Source organism: Bicyclus anynana, chromosome 10 (genome assembly GCF_947172395.1).
Source record: "Bicyclus anynana chromosome 10, ilBicAnyn1.1, whole genome shotgun sequence".
NCBI lineage: Eukaryota > Metazoa > Arthropoda > Insecta > Lepidoptera > Nymphalidae > Bicyclus > Bicyclus anynana.
Genome location: NC_069092.1, coordinates 3987069 through 4008769, shown reverse-complemented (window position 1 = coordinate 4008769; position 21701 = coordinate 3987069). Strand labels below are relative to the sequence as shown.

Sequence of the window (21701 nt, the reverse complement as noted above, 5' to 3'; positions counted from 1 at the left end):
AAAAAAATATACTTGAAGATTTTATAGACTTGTTACATGACTAATTATTAATGTACATAGATATAAAAAATGGATCATTGTAAATGTTTTTATTTAATTTCTTGGTGTAATGAGAAGAATAGGAAAAATTACCCTGTGCCTGTGACAGTTACGTTATCTGTGGCGTGCAATTGTCAAGTCAATTTGATTTGTCAAATTGTCAGATTTTGAAGTAATTTTGTGAATTTTTAATGTAATTAATTAGTAATTGCAACAATTATTGGTTTTGGTGTAATTTAATCGCACAAAAAGTTACCGCGACAGTGTAAATGTTTATCTTCTTGCAAATAGAAGTCGCACCTTTCAAATATCGGAAATTATAATGGTTTTCAGACGGTCGACGTAATTGTATTTTCAGCTGGCTTAGAGATGTCCTCTCTTGCTATTGATTCTGAACTGATGGCATTCTAAACAGCTGTTTTAAATTTAAACTACACATTATTTGCAACTGAGTAAGGTAAGTGCGTTTGTGTTTAATCATTTTACTGTATTTTGGTTGGCATGTACGTGACCTTGAGCGCTATCGAATGCATAAAATTATTTATACTGAACAAGTACCATTTGTTATCTGTGGATTCCAGTAATATTCCATTTACTTTGTAAATAATAGTAAAATTAAATATTTTTTTTGTGTTTGTTCTATGTTGGAGCACAGCCTCAACTTTCCACAATATTTGTGTATCTTAAAAAAGTCCTTGAAAAGTCCTCAAATGACAAAATATGTTGAATATTTGTATAATTATAAAATATTTTAACAAGTTCTGCCAAAGTTCACATTGATTTATTAGGTACTGAGAGGTCTTGTGTTGGAATTTTATTTGGTTCTGTACAAAAAAAAATGACAATTCATTCTTTGCTGGCCTGGTGGCATGCTTTGGCTTTATCTATTTACCTCTTAGTTTAAAGTAATACAACATAATGTAACAAGTGCAAATCACCTAAGTATTCTTATGCTGGATAGCCTTCTGCTCTAAGATAATAAGAAGCGTGTGCTACAAGCTAAAGCTATTAGTGATTGAACCTTGGACCTTTCAAATTTCTAACCCTTAACCAACAAATACAGTGGAAAAAAGTGTAACAAAAACAATTTAGATCTGTCTGTCAGTTTCTCTGTTAAAGAGAATAACAGTATGATTTCCAAATTTATTTAGCCACAAGTAAAAGAAGTGTAGAGCCGTGATAGCCCAGTGGATATGAACTCTGCTTCAGATTCCGGAGGGTGTGGGTTGGAATCCGATCTGGGGCATGCACCTCCAACTTTGAGTTGTGTGCATGTTAAGAAATTAAATATCACATGTCTCAAATGGTGAAGGAAAAACATTGTGAGGAAACCTGCATACCAAAGAATTTTCTTAAATCTCTGCATGTGTGAAGTCTGCCAATCCGCATTGGGCCAGCGTGGTGGACTATTGCCCTAACCCCTCTTATTCTGAGAGGAGACTTGAGCTTAGCAGTGAGCCGAATATGGGTTTTAATGAAAATTATGAAAAGAAGTGTGTATAATGAAGTTGTACTGTAAAAATATTTTAAAATATTTTAATTTTAAAATATTTTGGTTTTAGATTCAAAATGACACTAATAGAAGGTGTAGGGGATGAAGTGGTGCAATTTTTGGTAGTATTGCTTGTGGTGGTGGTAGCATCATTGGCTTGGTGGTCCACCAATGCCAGACCTGACAGATACCAAACAGTACTTGTCATGAGGTCCCGCTCACACCACCCTGTCACAGTCAGTATAGTTACAAGTAAGTACAAATGACACTGATACCAAATAGACTCCTTTTCATTAAAGAACCCTGCAATCCTGCGGCTAAAACCTGAACTATAATTGATAGTCCCTTACACAAATGACAATAATACCGCCATTACCAAATAACAATGAGCACCATTGAGACATGGCACCAGATGTCTGAGAGACTTCTTTCATGAAAAGGACTTTATGTGTTATACAAAGTTATTTGTTGTGTGGTAATGAAAATTTGAATTAACATGCAGTTTTCACAAATACTTTTAGTGATTCATCAGGGAGTGGTTCAATTATGATGATAATTATTGGAAGTATTTAAAAACTTTTCACTTTGAAAAATGGTTGTATACAATGATAGTTTACACCGTATTTCTTGTGTACAAAGTCACATGTATCTGCCAGATAAATATAATATAATAAAAAGTATTTTTGACGTATGTAGAAGGCGGCAAAATTTATCTTTGCCCAGAGCAGCAAAATTGCTGGATCAGTGCCTGATCACTAACATGCTCATGCGTAATGCTGTGCGTCTTAGATATTTAAAATCTTAAGTGTTTGCATTACCAACATGCTTATAGCCGTATTTAAGTTTTCACTTATATACGGTTATAAAAACTGGCATTTTTCTTAATACAATTTTGTTTTTCTTGTCCTGCTTTTGTTTTCATTCTTGTTTCATTATTCATAGTTTTGTTTATTCATGTTAAGAGAGTTTAAATATAAATAACAAACTAACCGTAGAAAAAAATTAAATTTTAATTTTAAAAAATCATTTAAATATTTTCAGGACCTAATATAATCAATTCTCGAGCTGTGTCATCATCATCACAACAAGCATCATCACCATCGCCAGAACCGATAGGTATGATTAATAAAAATATATTCTCTCACTGTCCTTACTAAGAACTTGTAAGTATGACAATAGACCAAAAACTAAATGACACTTAAAACTACTGTAAATTGGTTGTAAAGATGGACGATTTTTACGTCATAATATAAAAAAACATACAGCGGTAGGAGTAGAAAAGATACAGTTGAAGGAATAGAAGAGAGATAAATGCGTCACAAGCCCATTAGGCCGCATAGGCTGACTGTGCCTCTCTTTACTTGTTCCGCGCACACGAGACAATGAGTCATGACATTACATGGATCTCACAACTTTTTACTTTACAACAACTGAGTTGTAAAATATTGCGAGAATTGCTCTATTTTACAAGTGTTGTTTTTGATGGCATCCGAATTTTACAGCAGCAAACAATACCATATCTGAAAGCGAGAGCAGAAGAGAGAACAGGGTGATACCGCTTCAGGAGATGGATAGCATCGTGGATGCTGACATGGCAATGTTGGACAACAATCGATTGCACTTCTATCGGAGGATCGACTGTAAGTTCAATATTATATTATAGACTATCTTTATTATTTTTAACTTACTTAAATTATAAAGGCGAAAGTTTGTGTGTGTAAATGTGTAAGTATGTTTGTTCCTCCTTTATGTGCGGCTACTTAAGCGATTTGGAATGGAAATAGGTTTTCTCTGGATTAACACTAAGGCTACTTTTCATCCGGGAAAAATCCATGGTTCCCGCGGGATTTGTAAAGCCGGGGATTCCTGGGTTCGATCTTGTAAATTCACGCGCATACCACTGCGCCACGGAGTCAAATATATGTGTTTTTTTTAATTCTCAATATTATTTTGCAGCGCCACAAAATAATCAAAGTGTAACAGAAACTTCTAATGATGAAACTGAAAGTACTGAAGAGCAGGAGCCAGCCAGCAATGCACAGATAAGAGAAATGGATAGTATCGTCAGTGCTATGGAAGCTGACGTCACAACTGGTTGTGACTTTTTCACTAGATCTGGTGGTGAGTATTGCCCATACTTGACTCACTTTTGAGTACGAGTAATAATAAAGTACGAGTAATACAGTCTCTGTATTACTCGTACTTTATTCAGTACTGTATTTAACGCAGATGCAGGCTTTTTCCAGTTTAAATATAAATTTTAATCTTTCCAGAATCGAATAGTAAACCAAGTTCTGCAAAACCAAACAACATACAAGACAGTACTTCGACTGAACAAGATGCTTCTGAAGTGAACAATCCAGAGGGAAGTAGCTCTAACGATGACTCCATCCACAGGGACGAGAGGAAGATTGTGATCAAACTCAAATACTTAAATGATACTCTCAAAGAAGTTGAGGGTAGTCTCGATGAACTTCTGAAAGATTTTAAGAGGTATGTATTCTGCACCCTTATTATTATTTATTATTTATTAAAATTACATTACTCCTTGGATGTCATTTTGGTCTTGCAGTCTTGCTACAAATTTGCACTGCTTGTAGACTAAGACTTAAAAAAACTTTATACTTAGACGGTTGAGGGTCATTTGCCTTCTGGAGAAAGTTTCGGCGCGGAAACTAACGCGACGGAATTATCGGTCGGTATGACGCGCAGAACGGTCGAGGCGAAATAGGACTTTTGCCGGAGCGGGATTAAATAAATTTAATTCAACATTTATTTATTTAACATACGTCTGCAACTCTGCTTCGGTGGACAGACACAGTACGTAACTCCACTCCGCAATAGGGAGAAGCCGCAGGGTGCGGTGCGGCAGCGGTGCGGCGCCGGAGCGGTGTCGCTGCGGCGACCTGCATATAAATATCAATGATAAATATCACACGGTGCGTTCCATCGCCGCGCCGCAGGCACACTTTCTGCCACGGCGCCGCACACCACATGTGTACTAGGCTTTACTCTTAGTCCGCTTCTCCGCTACACTCCCACGCTCCGATCTGGTGGACGGGCAGCCTAATGCGCCGCATATGCGCGGTATGTCAGGAGCAATAATTTTAAAAACATTACGCGTGTTCAACCGTTGCGCAGGTGTGTCTAAATGGTCAGTGCTCGATACTTTTTTAGCATACTGTATTTCGTGTTATTAGACGCCACTTCTCGGCGGAGCTGGGCGCGGAGCGGCGCGTGCGGCTCATCTTCCGCGGCCGCGTGCTGGTCGACGAGGCGGCCACGCTGGGCGCGTGCGGGCTGCACCACCGCGCCGTGGTGCACTGCCTGGTGCACCCCTCGCGACCGCGCGCCCGCTCCCGCCCTGCCGCCGCGCAGGTCAGTGCCAAGCACACTCAGCACCATCATTGTCAACAACTACAACAACAACCAACCAAACTTCATCATCATCATTAACCAGTATCTGTATACTAACCTTACCGAGAGTTGGAGATGGTCTGATGAAAAACCTTCATGTTACCTCGGTAACAGTACGGATTCGTCCGTACCTACTGTTACTGTGTATCTTACGGCTTAACAAATTATGATAAACTAGCGGACGCCCGCGACTTCGTCCGCGTGGAATTCAATTTTTCACAAATCCCGCGGGAACCATGAATTTTTCCGGGATGAAAAGCCTATGTGTTAATCCAGAGTAAAATCTATTTCCATTCCAAATTTCAGCCAAATCGCTTCAGTAGCCGCAGCGTAAAAGAGGAACAAACATACTTACACACTTACACACAAACTTTCGCCTTTATAATATTATTAGGAAGTAGGATTACGGATTATTCTAGATCAGTGATTCCTAAAGTGGTCAATATCGACCCCTAGGGGTCTATGATAAACTGCAAGGAGTCTATGTCGGCGAAATAAAATTGGGGGTCCATTAAATGAAAATGGTTTCCACGATAGTGGATCATAACACATACACTGATAGTTTTACATCTTATTATCTTAAAATATCAAAAATTTAAAAGTAACTTGAAGTAAAAAATGTATTATATAAGTTTATAAAATTGTGTAAGTTGTAGGATACAGAAAATCAATACCAAATTAGTAGGGGTCTACCCAACACGGAAAAACATGGCAAGGGGTCTACGACACAAAAAAGTTTGGGAAACTCTATTCTCTAGATGAAAGATTGTTTCTTTGCTTAAAAAAACTGCTTTATGTGTTCCAGCAGCAACCAAACGAGCAACTGCGCGCGACGCACGAGATAGTGACGGAGGCGGCCGCGCCGGAGCGCGCGTGGGACTTGGAGAACATCCTCATGACGCTGGTCTCCGTCGCGCTCACCATCGTGTGGTTCTTCAGGTGAGCTCCTCAACTGATAGATAGCACCACAATCTGATGATCAGTGGCGTGCACAAGACTTTTGCTTTTAAGTTTTTTACAGGTTCGTAAGGAGTCTTCAGCTAGACAGTGCGTTTTTGCATTTATGAATCGCCGCTGCAGATGATAGATAACTAAACAACCAATCACGCGCGAGGCCCGATATAGATGCTTGAAGCGATTGACTTTAAACCTCATAGATAAAAAAATAATAATGGGCTAGTTCAGACGGTCTACTAGATTGACAAAAAATTATATGTTTTTTAAATTTTCATGTATTTTTTTTTAAATTCGTTTACATGAAAATTTTAATTTTTAAATGTTTTTTGATAGTACGAGCCAAAACGCTTGTCGGCCATGATGGTGTATATTTCAACTGTTTCATGACGTCACTATAAAAAATCCCTTACAAACGGAGCGTTTGCAATATTAGTTAACAATTTGTTAGTTTGACGTTCAAGTAACATTGTGATGTCACAAACTGGACGACAGCATTTTTGACGTTTGAAAATTTAAAAAAATACATGGTTTTTAAATTAAGTTTTATAAGAAATCCTTAACTATTATTAATTAATATCGATATATTAATGACCCTTATTCCATGTACTATGCAATATAATATTGTTTATATTAAATTTGATTTCAGTCAATTAACCTAATACGCGCGAGGCACAATATAGATGCTTGAAGCGATTTAATCTAACCCTCATATATAAAAAATAATAATTGTTATTTGATTTATAAAAAAATCCGGACAAGAGAGTAAAGAGATAAACTGCCATAAAAATGGCAAATTGTATAGATAATTTGGGCTAGTACTTTGAGTAGCTAAAATTAAGAAAAAAAATACTAAAAATTTTATATTTTAAAAATTTCATACAAATCTCCAATTACATAGGTAAATATATGTAAATACCTAATAATATTAGTAAGGTCAGAGTGGCTAATACCGGCATTTTTTTTCGACTTGAATTTTTATTGACTGTGCATCACGGTTTCAATTCAGAAATGTTCGGGAAATTCAGTTCGGAAACGCATTTGTTGAATGCAGTAAACAGCGAATTTTTGTTGTAAAACCCATCTTTATTTAGTATTCACTTTCTAATATATTTAGTTACATGAAAATCATAAGACTCAGAGTCACACAGCGAGCGATGGAACGAGCTATGGTAGGAGTATCTCTGACTCTAAGCCTTATGATTTTTATCTAACTCAATATATCAGAAACTGGATACTAAAAATTATGGGTTTCTTTACAACTAAAATTCGCTGTTTACTGTATTCCACATGCGTTTCCGAACCGAATTTCCGAATATTTCTGAACTGAAAACGTGATGCACAGTCAATAAAAATTCAAGTCGAAAAAAAAATGCCAGTATTAGCCACTCTGACCTTACTAATATTATTAGGATATTATTAGGTCTTCTTCCACTTCCACTTCCACTTCAGCTTTGCGACTCAATGATGATGATGATGATGATCATTAAAAATATTTTAATTCCAGGTGCGAGTATTCGAACATGTTCACGGCGAGCGCTAGTGTGGCGCTGTTCGGGCTGACGGTATTCTACAGCGTGGCCATCTTCGGCCTCTACCTCTCGGACACATTCTACGCGGACCGGCGGCCGGCCGCGCCCGCACCCGTGCCCACCAACTGAACTAGCTGGAGGTCTTGCGCCTTAGCCATGTGGCACGTCGATTCTCTTTCTACAAACGCTAACGCTTCGAAAACCAACAATGTATGGGAATGACAGATCCGATCGACAACTTGATCACGTGACTTGTCGACAGAAAATGTAATCCCCACAGATTTTTAAACTTTCGAAGCGTTTGTAGAAAGAGAATCGACATGGGTAAGGCCCCTTGTCTGTTTGTGTGTTGCTCCAATCTGTTAGACAATGATAAGAAACATACCTTCGTCATTTTGTTAGCCCATTACAGGGTTAATTAACGATATTTTATACTAGAGACTAGCAGACGCCGCGCGGTTTCACCTGCGTGGTTTCCGTTCCTGTAGTAATAGGGGGATAATATATATAGCCTTATAGCCTTCCGCGATAAATGGGCTATCTAACATTAAAATAATTTTTCAAATCGGACCAGTAGTACCTGAGATTTGCGCGTTCAAACAAACAAACTCTTCAGTTTTTTTTTAAAATTCATTTAGTAGCTTATTAAACAACGAACGTTATTTAAACAAATAATATCTAAATATTGTCTACAATGTCGAATTGTGTGTTCAGGAAGTGTAAAAACTATATACACATAAATATATAATGAATTTAACACAACATTGTGTATGTGTGTGTATCAAATTCGGATCATCATTTTTGCGGTGATTTTGTAGGCACGTAACATATCTATAGTATAAAATATCGTTGAGGCTAATGGCCTCTTCTATCTTGTATGCCTTGCATGCCTCAACAATATATCTCGTAAAGAGAAAAAGCGTATTGTCGACCAATAGCAGCGTATAGGAAAATATCTCCCTCTTTCGTTGCGAAGAGACGACAATATGGTTTAATCTCATCACGAAATACCTCACATTTTTTAGGACTACTGTATAAGAAGGGGTATTATAATTTGGGTGGTAATGTTTTGATTCTTTTAAGATCACTATTAGTATCAGATGTCAATGGTTATGCCCGAGACCGACGTCTTTTTGACCACCAGTCTGGCTGGTGGGAGGCTTCGGATGTGGCTAGTTACCACCCTACCTGCAAAGACGTACCAAGTGATTTAGCGTTGTATCCTCCTTCTAACATGTCAGCCCGCTTCCATCTTATCTTATTACATCTTCACTTACCATCAGGTGAGATTGCTTTGAGATTGATTTAGTCAAGGGCTAACTTAAAAGAATAAAAAAATAAGTCTTAACGGACTCTGGGAAGCACGGGCCTATAACACAGCGGATTCTCACATTCCGGACCGCTATTGTTCTTGAAAGAATAAGAATCTTACTATATTATGGTATGACTTAAACGTTTATTAACTGTAAATGGAAAAGTATCAATTATGAAAAGGATTGGAACTTATATGCATTCAGGTTGACGGCTTGGTCTTACACAGGTGCGAAGTGCTGACTGGATCGAACTTTCTGTATATGTCGATTTCGAACAGTAACCAAAATCATATAACAGATTACACACTCAGTTTTGTGATATGACATTAATAAACAGTGATGGTATTGCGAAATTAGTGAAACTTTTCATATTGGTGTAGGGATAAATTGTTCGGGTCTTTTTGAAAGTTTGAGCGATATTCTTGTAAAGGTCGAGGCACTAACAAAGACAAACCGCAAAACTCAGTCATCATCTGAACAATACTATGAACAAGGTATGAAGTATGAAGATGTAACCACAACATATCTCTGGGCGAGAAAAATACAAAATGGCGACCAAAAGCAAAGGGATCGAAAAATCAAAAGAGATTATTCGACGAAATGTCGGCTAATCTTCACAAAACCTATTGAAAGGAACAAAGTTATTTGCTCGTATGTTAGATATGTTTACCGTTATTAAAGTTATTTTCTTATAATACAAACACAAAAGCGTATGTCTTCATATATGAGGATACGTGAACCCCGCCCACTTGGTCTTTCAGTTAGCTAATAGTGATTTGAAGTGGTTTCAATCAAATGTGTAAGTTGTCATAAACTAAACTGAGGGTGTAACCTGACCATTAATTTAATTAATTATATTAACCTAACCGCCTTTTGTGAACTCTGTAAAAATATTGAGCATGTATAGTAAATAAAAGCTATCAACAATAAACGGTTTCATAGATAACCATAGTTTTACATCATCTTTCTATTATATCGGAATTCAAAGACAGTTTTTTTTTTCAATTATGATCTCACGAATAGGATCGATGTTTTGGATTTTTCTTTTTTTAATCATTACGATTTGTTATTATCTAAAGCATGCAAGAATACTTGATTTACCATTTTGCAAGGGATATATACACAATGATGTCAGAAGAAAAAGAGTTAGATTTAGATAGGTTATACGAACCGCAAGTGGCACGATAAAACTATGCTACTTAGCAAACCTGAGCTCAGTCGACGCGCCGTTGACAACGCCGCTGAAATATTTTTTGTGTGCCAGATTTAAACATCAAATGTGGTTTATGTAACCTATCTACCTCTTTTTTCTTCTAACTTCATTGAATATGTCTTAACACATTTGCGAATGGTTGAAACGATAACTTTAATAAATAAATCAATCTGATTAATAAATAAATTTTAATTAGCACTAGCAGTTTTTATAAATATCGGTATAGTATATGTTATAAATTGTAATAATTGTTATGTTACTGTAAAAGCTTTACCAAAATGTTGTGCAAAATGTTTTACGTCAAACTTTGTGCGTGTTATTTTGAAAAAACTAAATATCTGAACGCGGATGAAAGGTACAATAAGCGATGTCAGGAATTCTGATTCGCACGAGGGAGAAATACATTTGGTAGCGAGTAATCGAGTAAAACTACTTTGCGATCTCCAAAATGAGCGTTAATTTCACTGTTTTTAGATTTTTACCGTCACATTTTTTATAATATAATCGGGAATTTTATCTGTACTTCACTAATTTGTATTGTATGTTTTCTTCTCTTCTTTGTTGTGAGATTCGTAGAGATTTCCCATTTGTCACACAAAAAGCCCAATCGATGGACTCGCCTAAACAACACTCTTATTTGTGCATTTTAAATTGCAATTTTTGACGATAGAACCTTTTGCATAAACGAATTTAAATCAAAGGTATGTATGCATGTATATGTTTAAAATTATCTATGTATCACAGAACCATGATTACAAAGCACAAATGCTTGATTATATTCAATTCCGACCGTCCATGTATTAATCTCAAACAATTAACTTAACCCAACAATTAAAATATTATAAGCTGCTGAAAAAAAAACTTTACTCGTATCTAATTAAGCTATATAGTATTTTTTTTAAAAGAAAAGTTGTGTAAAATATATTTCATTAGTAGCTTTTTGGGTAGCATTATTGGCTAGATGTGTAATTTCATAGAAATCTTTTTCAGCAGCGTTATCAATAAGGGTTAATAGGTACAGGCGGAGAAATATCCAGAGTTGTAACAATCATTCTTATCCATTTGTAAATAATATAGATTATTTTTTTATATTTATATAGGTTCTAAGGTGATTATTTTGCACTGTCAGTTATCATATAAACATCTATGGATAGCTTAATAATAATATTTAATATTTCGTCATTTATGTACATTCTTTCTGCTGTAATGTATTGTTATTTAATTTTCTAAGGTCCTGAATTAAAATTATACTGAAGGCGAACTTGTCTTTGATTGCATGATGATGATTATTTTTAACCCTTTATACAGTTGCCGGATTTACCCGATCTTACTGAAATTGAATATTGACACTTGATAGTCACTCTTGATATGAATAGCAATGCTATAATTTAATTTCAAATGTAAATAATCTACCTATGTCTTTATATTATATACATTTCATTTCATATTTGGGGGTTGTTTTAATATGAAGTTAATGTTTAGCTACAAACTTTATGGCCTGACCAGCAAAATGAAAAACTTCGCTGTTGCGGACAAAAAGGGAACTAATATACAATAATACAACGGGTCTCGGTTCTAGTACTTTTGGGCCTCTAGGATTAACTATGGTCGAAGATGCGGCATAAGAAATATATTATATCCCCATGATATTTATTATCGATTAGGATTAGGCATCATAACCGTTACTTTTTCAATTTTTTTTTTGTATATTCTATTTACTGGTGTACGATTTTTTGTTGGATTAACCAATGAGGAAAGAGATTAAATAAATAAAACAAAATAGTACTTTATTATTATCCTGCCGCAATTTGATTAGGCAACCTCTGCAATGTGAATATTTTCTATCATTCTATATCCCAAATTAATACAAAATGAGGGTATATTTCTTAAGCCGAATCTCGTACTACGTAAGCTTAACAAGCGTCATTCTGCCAAGTATAATTCTCGGCAAACATCTTGAACAATCCATTTAAATGTGCAGAAGTCGAATTGTCGGTCTCTTTGGTGGGACGAAGGGAAAGCGGGGAATACAGAGCGCGCGCGCGCCTGCTATTGGCAAATCAGTCTGCCTTGTCCATTGTTATAAAGTGTACCTGCGCGAACTTTCCCCCACTACGCCACTTTTTGTTTTAAGTCAGGCTGTACAATAATTTGGCTGTCATCAGGCGGCGAGTCGGAACACCGTGGGGTTTTAGTCGGTTGAAGTCCGACATAACCTTCTTGCCTTCCCGTGGCGAGAAGGTATCCATGAGGATTTCCCCACGTAAAAAAAGGCTGTACAATTAATAATAATTAATAATTAATTAATTTAATAATTAATTAATTAATAATAATTAATAATAATTCCAAGCTTTCATACATTATATTTCATACTGAGATAGAAGGGTTATATGATAAAATAAAAATATGTAGTAAAATAATAATTATCTTTATTTTCAATATAAATTATAAGAATGTTATACATGTTATACGTAATTGTTTTGAAGAGGCTTCCAAATTGTTACCTGCAAAATAATAAATAAAATGTTTAAGACACTGACAAATCAAAATTTAATGAAATTAATTTCAAGATAGTATTGTATCTCGCCGGATTGAGGTGTATCGAAAATGAAACTAACAATAACCTCACCTAGACGAGAATTTAATATTTCCAAATTGCTATCACATTAACACAAAGCTAATGAGAATATTAAAATTTAATTTGGATTTATATTCAGCAATATTGACATAAAGGCCTTGTTGATTCAACGGTTAGCCTATGCAGCTTCAAATCTGAGATCCAGAGATAAACTTGTTTTTTCTTTTGAGAAATTCTCAGTAGCAGCCTAAAGTTGAGAAGCTTAAGTTGTTTCTACAAGCCATTTATTCCAGTCATTATCAATTAGCTTAGGAGTGATTGTTACGTCAAATGTTAGCACCCAAAACCCACCAACCCACATTAGATCTGCATGGTTGGTTTGAACTCCAAATCTTATGTTGAATTAGGTACACATTTTATGCAATTAATTATATGTATAGAAAATTATTGATATTCACCTTAAACATAAGAGAGATGCTCTGTGGAGAGGTTCTCTGTAATCTGTAGACAAAAAAGCAGTTTACTGAAGGCCATATTTTGAACAATAGTATACTTTTTTAAGAATAAATTTTCAGCCATCCAAGGAAGAAATGCGTGGTAATCATGGTTGCGCATTCATAAAGCATTGTATCATCATTATTTAAGTTGTTATATTGATTGCTAGGATATATTAGTTATATCATATTTAATTTGGATTAAAAAAGTAGAAAAATCATTGAACACTAAATAAATACAATATGTATTGTAAAATCTGGAATATCATGATTTGAAATAGATTTCGATTTCGACATTTTTTTTTAAAAGATTACAAATAGAAAATTATTTTGATTAGTTTACCTTTTTTTCTCAAATAACTGGAGGACTTTGTAAACCGGATCTGAAATAGAAAGTGACATATATCAATACACATTATGTAATGATGGTATGTAATTATACAAGAATTAAATTGTTTGGTGTCAGATATACCGGTAGGTGATTGTTCAGCAAAACCTTTCAGATTGGTGCATGACAGATGTTCATCATATTAGTCAGTAAATCTATATTATATTATTAATATTATAAAGCTGAAGAGTTTGTTTGTTTGTTTGGTTGATTGAACGCGCTGATCTCAGGAACTACTAGTCCGATTTAAAAAATTCTTTCTTTGTTAGGTAGCCCATTTATCGAGGAAGGCTGTAAGCTACATATCCCTGTATTCCTACGGGAACGGGAACCACGCGGGTAAAGCCGCGCGGTGTCAGCTAGTATCAAATAAAAAGAACTTAGTATCCAAATAAAATTAGTATTGTGGAAACTAGAATACCAATTCTATATCATGATTAAAAAAGGTTTCAATTTCTATACAACATGTACTTCACAAAAATTTTTTGAAAGAGTTATTATAAGAAAGTTGTAATAAAAACTTTTAAAGTTACCTTTTTGTTCTAAAATTTCTAGAGGACTTTTTAAACTTCAAACGGATCTGAAATAGAGTGTGACATATATCAATACATGTTATACAATTAAAAACATTAAATTATGTTACATTTCTACATACTGAAATACTTACACTCAATTCCTTTTATTAGGTGTGAGATTATCAATAATAAAAAGTGTCTAATAAAGTTAACTTTTTTTAATTAAAAACTACTGAATTTCCATTTGAAAATAGATATCCAAGTATAAACAAATAGAAACTCAATAGCCACATATGCCGCGTATTTATCGTTTGCGACGCAGCTGTAACGTGTTTCTTCTGATCCAAGCGGCACGTCTCGATCCACCCTTGGTCTGGGAGTAACGGTGGCCTTTTCCAAGACCACGAGAGCTCTTCCCAGCAGATGTGAGCCCGCGCATCTCACGATGCTTGTGTACTGCCTTCACGATCCAGTTGATCTTGGGATCACGACGGATTGCCTGAAAGAGCTCAATTTGTAAATGATGCTACGTATTTAATGATACAGAGTTAAACTGTGTGTGTTTGATATCAGATATACCGGTAGGTGATTGTTCAGCAAAACCTTTCAGATTGGTGCATGACATAGATGTTCATCATATTAGAAAAAAATCATCAAAAAAAATGTTCATCAATATATCTTGAGGCAAAGATAATGTTCTCAATTCAGTGTTGGTTAGTAATAGTTATTTTTAATATGACAATAATAATTTAAAACAAGTACGTCGTAAGAACTACTCAAACAAAACTATTGACATAATATACTTTAATTCAAATCACACTTACTTTTTAGTCTTAATTATTATTTGTCAATAGCTCAAAACTTCCAGTTGCTTTGATGGTGATGATTATTATTATAAAACTTCAAATGAGTATATTTTTGTCAAATGCTAACACCTAAACAGATTTTTTTTTAAATCTTACCTTGTGCGAAGGATCAACAAGGATAACTTCAAAGTATTTATATGAGGAATCTTGAGCTACCCAGTAGGAGTTGAGCACACGTAGACCACCGCACCGACGACCAACACGTTCCTGCAAATATTTTGTAAGCTAAATATTTAATAAAATACTCATGGAATAATAGAAAATATTTTAAATACAAAATAGTATTTCAATTACATTTAACATAATTTTATTTAACTTTTCTTGTGTTGTATAGTATTTGTAATCTTACAATATATACCAATACTGCAATCGTTGTAACCTTAGTAATAAGTTAATGTATTCTAATAAACATGTACTGTAAGGCTGTTACACAAAAAAATGAATATAACATAAAAAAATAAATAAATATCAATAAATAAAATTATAAGTCTGTGATTTCAAAAAAAAAAATAACTGTTTGAGCAAGCACTTAAAGTTATTTATGATACTAAAATATAAATAGATATCATTAGTTTATTAATTTTTGTCCAAATCTGGAACAGCTGAACCAATTTTAATAAAAAGCAACATATAGGATACTTTTTATTCAGGAAAAATCGATAGTTGCAACAGAATTTCCTGTGGACAAAATAGCTATAATCTATATGAAGAAATACCTACAAAACTAGTGAAACAAAGATGATACCTCAGCAATGGACTGCAAGTTGCGTGTAGGCTTCAGCTGGTTGACTCCGTGGCTCTTGGGCTTGCCGTAGGTGGCACCCTTCGCGACCGGGCGCTTGCGACCACCGCGGCGAACACGGATTCTGAAGATAACATAACCTGTGGACAACAAATGGAGGTTCTTACAATACTTGTAATAAGTCACTGTATAATAACTATGCTAGTCTTTCTTGGTGACTACTGTTTACCAACAAACTGAAAGTGATAAGTGTAATAAAGCTGTATGTATGTATGTATTTGGTACGTTCAGCACAATACTAAGCTAACACCTTTTTCAAGGTTTTGCCAATAATATAGTGGTGTTCTGATGCTTCTGGTCTTGATTTGCCCAAGTGGCCACACTGCCACAGAATCAGGCACTACAGTGTTAAGGCATTATGTGTGGCATGATTTTAAAATAAACATTCTTTACTTTCTTTCTATGAATTAGATATGGACAACTCGAAAATTTATTAAATAAAACAAGCTGTGTTAAAATTTCTGTCTGTTAATAGGTGAATAGCTCTGCAGTGTAGGAAAACATCCCAGTGCACAATGAATAATTATCTAACATGAATATAAACTTGTCACATGTACAAAATAACATCATATTAATACGTTAACAGCCACCCCACGCGAGTTTCGAAACATGCCTTACGAGCCATGTGTGGTTTTATAAAAAATTAATCCGCTCGCTCCCCGTGTACCACATACGGTACAGTAGACTGTTAGGCCTCTTTTCCATTACACGGTTGTTCAAACGTACGGTGTGTAAGCCGTACGGTTGAAAAAACGTGCTAGCTTGTACATGATACGGCAAAATCACCGCGCGAGACATTGGTAAGTACTGGCTAGTAGCGCTTTTTACTCAGGCTGTGTAGGACGTGCTGCGTCATGAATTTTCTTACGAAAAAAAAGATTATAGTTGCTTATTACATATATAGGAACAAGAAAATAGAAAAAAAAAGGGAAGTAAGGTTTTGGATACATCCGATTTTAGAAAAAAGGGAGGAATATGGCGCGTTTCATACACTTGTCAAGAATCAATTGAGAGAAGATGAAGACAAGTTTTACAATTATTTTAGAATGCAGAAAACTACATTCGACAACTTGCTCCAAAAATTATCCCAGGAACTAAAACATCAAGATACTTTTATGCGAGAGAGTATATCGCCCGCAGAAAGATTGGCTGTAACTCTGAGGTAAGTAGGTACAAAATTAAATGACATATTTTAGTTTAAAATTGTTTATTGCACACAAACAAAATTATTACATGTAATTGAATTTTAATAATTATTAATTTAAGAACAAGTAAATCAAAAAATACACTACGCTGAAAATGCTACTCAAGTGCGGTACTAAAATCGAATTCGTCTTCAATAGAAACTTGAGAATCTGCCGAGATACTTTCCGCATTTACACTATGTACAGATAATTGTGATTCGGGTCGGTAGTGGATTGGCTCTAAACCAGAACCGTGTCCAAAATCATAAGACGACTTATTCCATAGCCCGATCTAGCAGCTGTAGAATATCCATATGTTGACGATTGCGCATTTGAGGATGCTGTACCACTTAAATATCCTTGATGGCCTTGATCCCATTGGTTTCTTGATGTAGGTATATACTGAGTACACTGTCTTTGTTGAATATTTTTAATTATTGAAATTACTTGAAACTGAAAGTCTATCATATTTTCATCACTGAACTTGTCAACTGTATCAGCGATTCCCATAAAAAAGTTCATACTACGGCTTTTCTTTTTCTCATCTCGTTCTGCTGAATCCATAAACTTCATAAACCTAATGTCAACTTCACTTAGTTCATTTTTTCTTTTTTTTTTAGCCCTTTGCGTCTCACTCCGTTCAGTGTATCCCGAGCTTGATTGATTCGGGACTGCACTATCAAAATTTTCATTACTGAGGCTAGAATCATGAACATGTTCAGTCATGTTAGAATCGGTCTTGCGATGCTCAACATTTTTTTTTAGGAACATCATTTCATCATAGAACATATATTTTCTTATTTTTTTTGCTGAAGAACCAGACTTACATTCTTTAATTTTTTTGTCATATTTTATCCAGCTATCTTTCATATTGGTCCACTTCTTCATCACCATTTGCCCTGAAAATAAATAAATAATAATTATTAAATTCAAAATTTATAAAAACCCCCGACCTAAACTGAATCGACCCCGACCTAAAATGGGGTTTTAGTATTTGAACCTGAACCGTTTTGTTTTATATTTCAGGTATCTAGCAACAGGAGATACCTTTACTGACCTATACTACAGCTATAGAATTGGAATAAAAACCATAAGTTGCATCGTACGTGAAGTATGCCACTACATTTGGTTAGAACTGTATAAAGAATATATGAAAATGCCATCTAAAGAAGACTGGCTACACATTGCAAGCAAATTTCAAGAATCTTCCAACTTCCCGCTGTGCTTAGGAGCGGTCGATGGAAAACACATCAGACTTATTAAGCCAATTGATAGTGGCTCGATGTTTTTAAATTACAAACATTTTTTTTCTATAGTTTTGATGGCAGTAGTAGATAGCGATTACAACTTTATATTTGTTGACGTTGGCGCCTACGGAAAGGAGTGTGATTCCAGTGTGTTTAAAGAGACCCCATTTTGGAAAAATTTAACAAACAACGGATTAAATCTACCCGATGCAACACGTTTGCCTGGAATTGACTACGATTTGCCATATGTGTTCATTGCGGACGAAGCCTTTGCTTTGCATTATCACTTGCTTCGTCCATTTGGTGGTCATCAGCTTGATCAATTAAAACGTACATTTAACTACAGACTCACCAGAGCGCAAAGATTTGTTGAATGTGCGTTTGGCATTTTATCCAATAAATGGCGAATTTTTCACCGGCCAATGAATGTGTCCATCGATTTGGCAGTTGATATTGTGAAAACATGTTGTGTTTTGCAAAATTTTATACATAAGCAGGAAAACTTTCAGTTTCACAATGCGAGTGAAAATGAGTCCACCCTTGATTCAGAATCGGAACTAATCCAGTTACCTATCACGAATGCAGTTCGCGGAAGTTTGGCGGCTAATGAAGTTCGCAACAGATTTGCACAATATTTTGTATCTAACGAAGGTCGCCTCTCCTATCAAAACAACTATGCATAAGTAAAAAGTTAATAATTAAATATCTGTAACTTACCAAACTTGTTTTTCTCATCACCACTTAAATCTTCAAATGTGGGCTGGAAATGAATAAATATTTCTTTCCAGGAATCATATTTAAGCCGCTTATTTTTATAATCGTCGATGGTCTTATCCCATATTACAGGCCTTTCTTGAATCAACGTAATTAATAATTCTTGATTTATGTTCATTTTATAATAAAATCGCGAAACAGCGTATATAAGCGGTCACGAATCCGTGCGTACGTCCGGCACCGTCGACACACCCCGATAGACTGCCATACAACACTGGTGAAAATCACGCCGTGCGTAGACGCGGCGCGCCGAGGGGCAGTCACGGCGCACGCGGCCGCGGCGCCGTGCCTTGGCGCCACCGTGCATGTCGACAAGCTCATATAGTGATCCATACCACACTGACGACCGTGCCTACACGCGGCGAATTAACCGTAGATTTTCACGGCGAGAAACCGTGTAATGGAAAAGAGGCCTTAGTGTTAGTTAATTTCTAAAATAACCTTAATAACCGAGTCGTGAATATACTTTTTAACCTCAAAATTAAGTAAATTAATCTCGTGTACTAACCTTGCTTGGCGCGGTATCCCAGCCTCCTAGCCTTGTCTGGTCTTGTGGGCCTTGGCGCCCGGTGCATGCGAGTCAACTGCCGATATTGCCAGACTCTCACGCGCAACAAGAAACGCATCACATCGCTAAGCTTTTTCCGATACAACTCTTGGATATATCTGTAGGCGCCCATCTTGGGAACACTGTGGCAGACCTAGCAACAAAATCAATACATATTGATCAGAAGTCACATCATCGGTCTGGCCACAAGTATAAAGATTTTAGATGAAGACCCGTCACAAATGACATGCCGACTATCAACTCTGCAATGCGTTTAAAATAATAAATTAACAGAAATTATTAATTCATACGCGAGTATACACTGAAACTGTTAATATTTCAACATTTTTCATGGATTTAATAGCACGATTTTATTAAAATTTTAAGATTGAATTTTCACCTACGTCTCACAACCTCCACAGGAAAACAGGAAAAGACCACAGATTACGATCACTATAAAATTCTAAATGGAAAAGACAATACAAACAAATTACAAAAGACTACAGAGTCAAAAGTAGAAGCAATATTGCCAAACTCCTAATATCAAAGTTCCCCAAATATTTAAATGAAATTCTCGCAATTAGAGGAGAATAAAATATATCCTTACTCCCCATAACATAAACATAAAAATAGGAAAAAAGTACAATTCAAGCAGTCATTTTATGCAGGTATGTTGAAACAAGAATCATGCTGTTTTTGTATCATAATTCATACATTGTCTTAACACCACGATCAGATCGGGATAAGTTTCAAAATTATAATTATCCTTACTATCACAATTGAATAAATACGAAAAAAAACGTAAAGATTCCGACGAATTGATAGCGAATTCAATAAAGTATTAGAGTAAGTCTGTTGTCTTATTTTTGAAGAAAGATATTTGTTTGCATATTGGTTTTTATTATAATATACTAGGGTTCTCCTTCTCCTGTACTGAAAAAATAATAATCAGTAACTTGCATGATTATATAATTAAATAATAAAATTGAGCTAATACTAAAAAAAAGTCCAAGCATAATTTACTGGTTATTTTAAATAATTATAGATGCAAAATTATACGTTTCCCTCGTTTTTCCCAGAATTAACTAATCTCCACCTCAATACCCGCTTAAATTGAAATTCCCCGTAATTTGAGGAGTTCTCCGCATACTGGCAATGCTTAGAATCAGTGGAAGCCACAGACGCCAAAGTATTAGTTCGAATACAGATAACAAAAGTCTGTGATTTCGCTTAAGGATTTCATAGTAATGCCTAGTTTGAACTACTTTAGTATTTTAGTTGAGTACGAACAATGGGTGATAAATCCATTTTGGATTTACCCTTCGATCATTAATAACAGGATCTGCCTCGCTAACCGTTACCCCTCTGGCAAAGATCAAAAATCAATGATCTAACGCATTTATAAAAACTGTTGCTGTAGAATCGATGTTTCATTGTTGTAATTGTTTTCGTCGTGTAAAGAGCTCCCTAAAAATGCCGGTTTGTGTAGTTCAATGGCATTAAAAAGAGCCAAAAACTTGTAGTTTAGTAAAAGATGGAGAAACGTTTCATCTGTAAACCTAAATTTAAAAATAAATTTTATCAAAATATAAAAACAATTTATAAAAAAAATCGATTCTTTTGACGGAACATCAAAAATCGATCAATTAATCGAATACTCTATGTATATATTCTGTGGATAATCTAAGCGATGTTTTTGTTATTCTGTGTAAAAATTACGCGTGTGTGTATTGCGAGTCAAATTTATAGTTGTGTGTAGTGTATGAACACGGAATATATTTAATGGTGTTAAATATTTTCGATGTGTGAGTTTACTTCCCCCTCAAAAAACGACAGACTTTTCTGTTGGTGAATTTAGTTGCGAAACAGGTCCATAGTCTAAATAGTTAAAGAGTTGAATGGCATAAATAACGGCCAAAAACCTGTAGTTTAGTAAAAGATGGAGTAACGTTTCATTTGTAAATATTTCTACCTTAATTTTATTAAAATAAAAAATAAATATATAAACAATTTCTAAAAAAATCGTCCCCCTCAAAAAAAGACAGACATTTTTGTTTGTGAATTTGGGTGCAGAACAGGTCCATAGTCTAAATAGTCAAAAGATTTACCACCCAAAAATTGTGATTACTCGACTAAAATACTAAAGTAGTCTGTATGGCCTCTAAGAGACAAAGACAATGACAAGCGTTTTCCTAGTAGTGCAAACATACATTTCATTTTACGCCATAAATAGATATACATATCATACCATTAAAACAAGACAAAAGTGAATCTTGAAAACAAATAGCATTGGTCGAAATAAATAAAATATCAACTAAACAATATTAAAATACCTAAATTAAATTG

At 35.1% G+C, this 21701-nt stretch overlaps 4 protein-coding genes and 1 long non-coding RNA gene across 8 annotated transcripts; 2 read left to right on the top strand and 3 right to left on the bottom strand.

Annotated features, from left to right (window-relative positions):
- Positions 1–185: 185 nt before the first annotated feature.
- On the top strand, positions 186–11221 carry LOC112049660 (transmembrane and ubiquitin-like domain-containing protein 1). 3 transcript variants are annotated; one of them, XM_024087675.2, is made up of 9 exons: positions 186–496; positions 1602–1783; positions 2573–2647; positions 3037–3171; positions 3488–3652; positions 3805–4024; positions 4732–4909; positions 5754–5887; positions 7410–11221. In XM_024087675.2, the coding sequence occupies exons 2-9, from the start codon at positions 1609–1611 to the stop codon at positions 7561–7563; spliced, it is 1236 nt and encodes a 411-aa protein (XP_023943443.1). In that variant the 5' UTR covers positions 186–496; positions 1602–1608; the 3' UTR covers positions 7564–11221. The 3 variants fall into 3 exon arrangements, with proteins under 3 accessions (XP_023943443.1, XP_023943433.1, XP_023943409.1); XM_024087665.2 differs by having other exon boundaries at positions 187–496; positions 3034–3171; positions 5757–5887; XM_024087641.2 differs by having other exon boundaries at positions 187–496; positions 3034–3171.
- A 1151-nt stretch (positions 11222–12372) lies between these two features.
- On the bottom strand, positions 12373–13925 carry LOC112049711 (uncharacterized). The gene is made up of 3 exons (XR_002887105.2): positions 13376–13925; positions 12997–13039; positions 12373–12464 (listed from the first exon to the last, which is right to left on the bottom strand). It is a non-coding gene; the product is annotated as an uncharacterized LOC112049711 (long non-coding RNA).
- A 213-nt stretch (positions 13926–14138) lies between these two features.
- Positions 14139–19910, bottom strand: LOC112049701 (60S ribosomal protein L15). Of its 2 annotated transcripts, none has more exons than XM_024087703.2 (5): positions 19760–19910; positions 19317–19509; positions 15547–15683; positions 14898–15008; positions 14139–14434 (listed from the first exon to the last, which is right to left on the bottom strand). In XM_024087703.2, exons 2-5 carry the CDS (start codon positions 19486–19488, stop codon positions 14240–14242), a joined length of 615 nt encoding a protein of 204 aa, XP_023943471.1. In that variant the 5' UTR covers positions 19489–19509; positions 19760–19910; the 3' UTR covers positions 14139–14239. The 2 variants fall into 2 exon arrangements, with proteins under 2 accessions (XP_023943471.1, XP_023943479.1); XM_024087711.2 differs by having other exon boundaries at positions 19756–19774.
- On the top strand, positions 16027–18755 carry LOC112049691 (uncharacterized). Its single transcript, XM_052883793.1, has 3 exons — positions 16027–16403; positions 16564–16765; positions 17814–18755. The coding sequence occupies exons 2-3, from the start codon at positions 16650–16652 to the stop codon at positions 18715–18717; spliced, it is 1020 nt and encodes a 339-aa protein (XP_052739753.1). The 5' UTR covers positions 16027–16403; positions 16564–16649; the 3' UTR covers positions 18718–18755.
- Positions 16794–19293, bottom strand: LOC128198402 (uncharacterized). The gene is made up of 2 exons (XM_052883794.1): positions 18752–19293; positions 16794–17686 (listed from the first exon to the last, which is right to left on the bottom strand). Exons 1-2 carry the CDS (start codon positions 18924–18926, stop codon positions 17028–17030), a joined length of 834 nt encoding a protein of 277 aa, XP_052739754.1. The 5' UTR covers positions 18927–19293; the 3' UTR covers positions 16794–17027.
- Positions 19911–21701: the final 1791 nt, after the last annotated feature.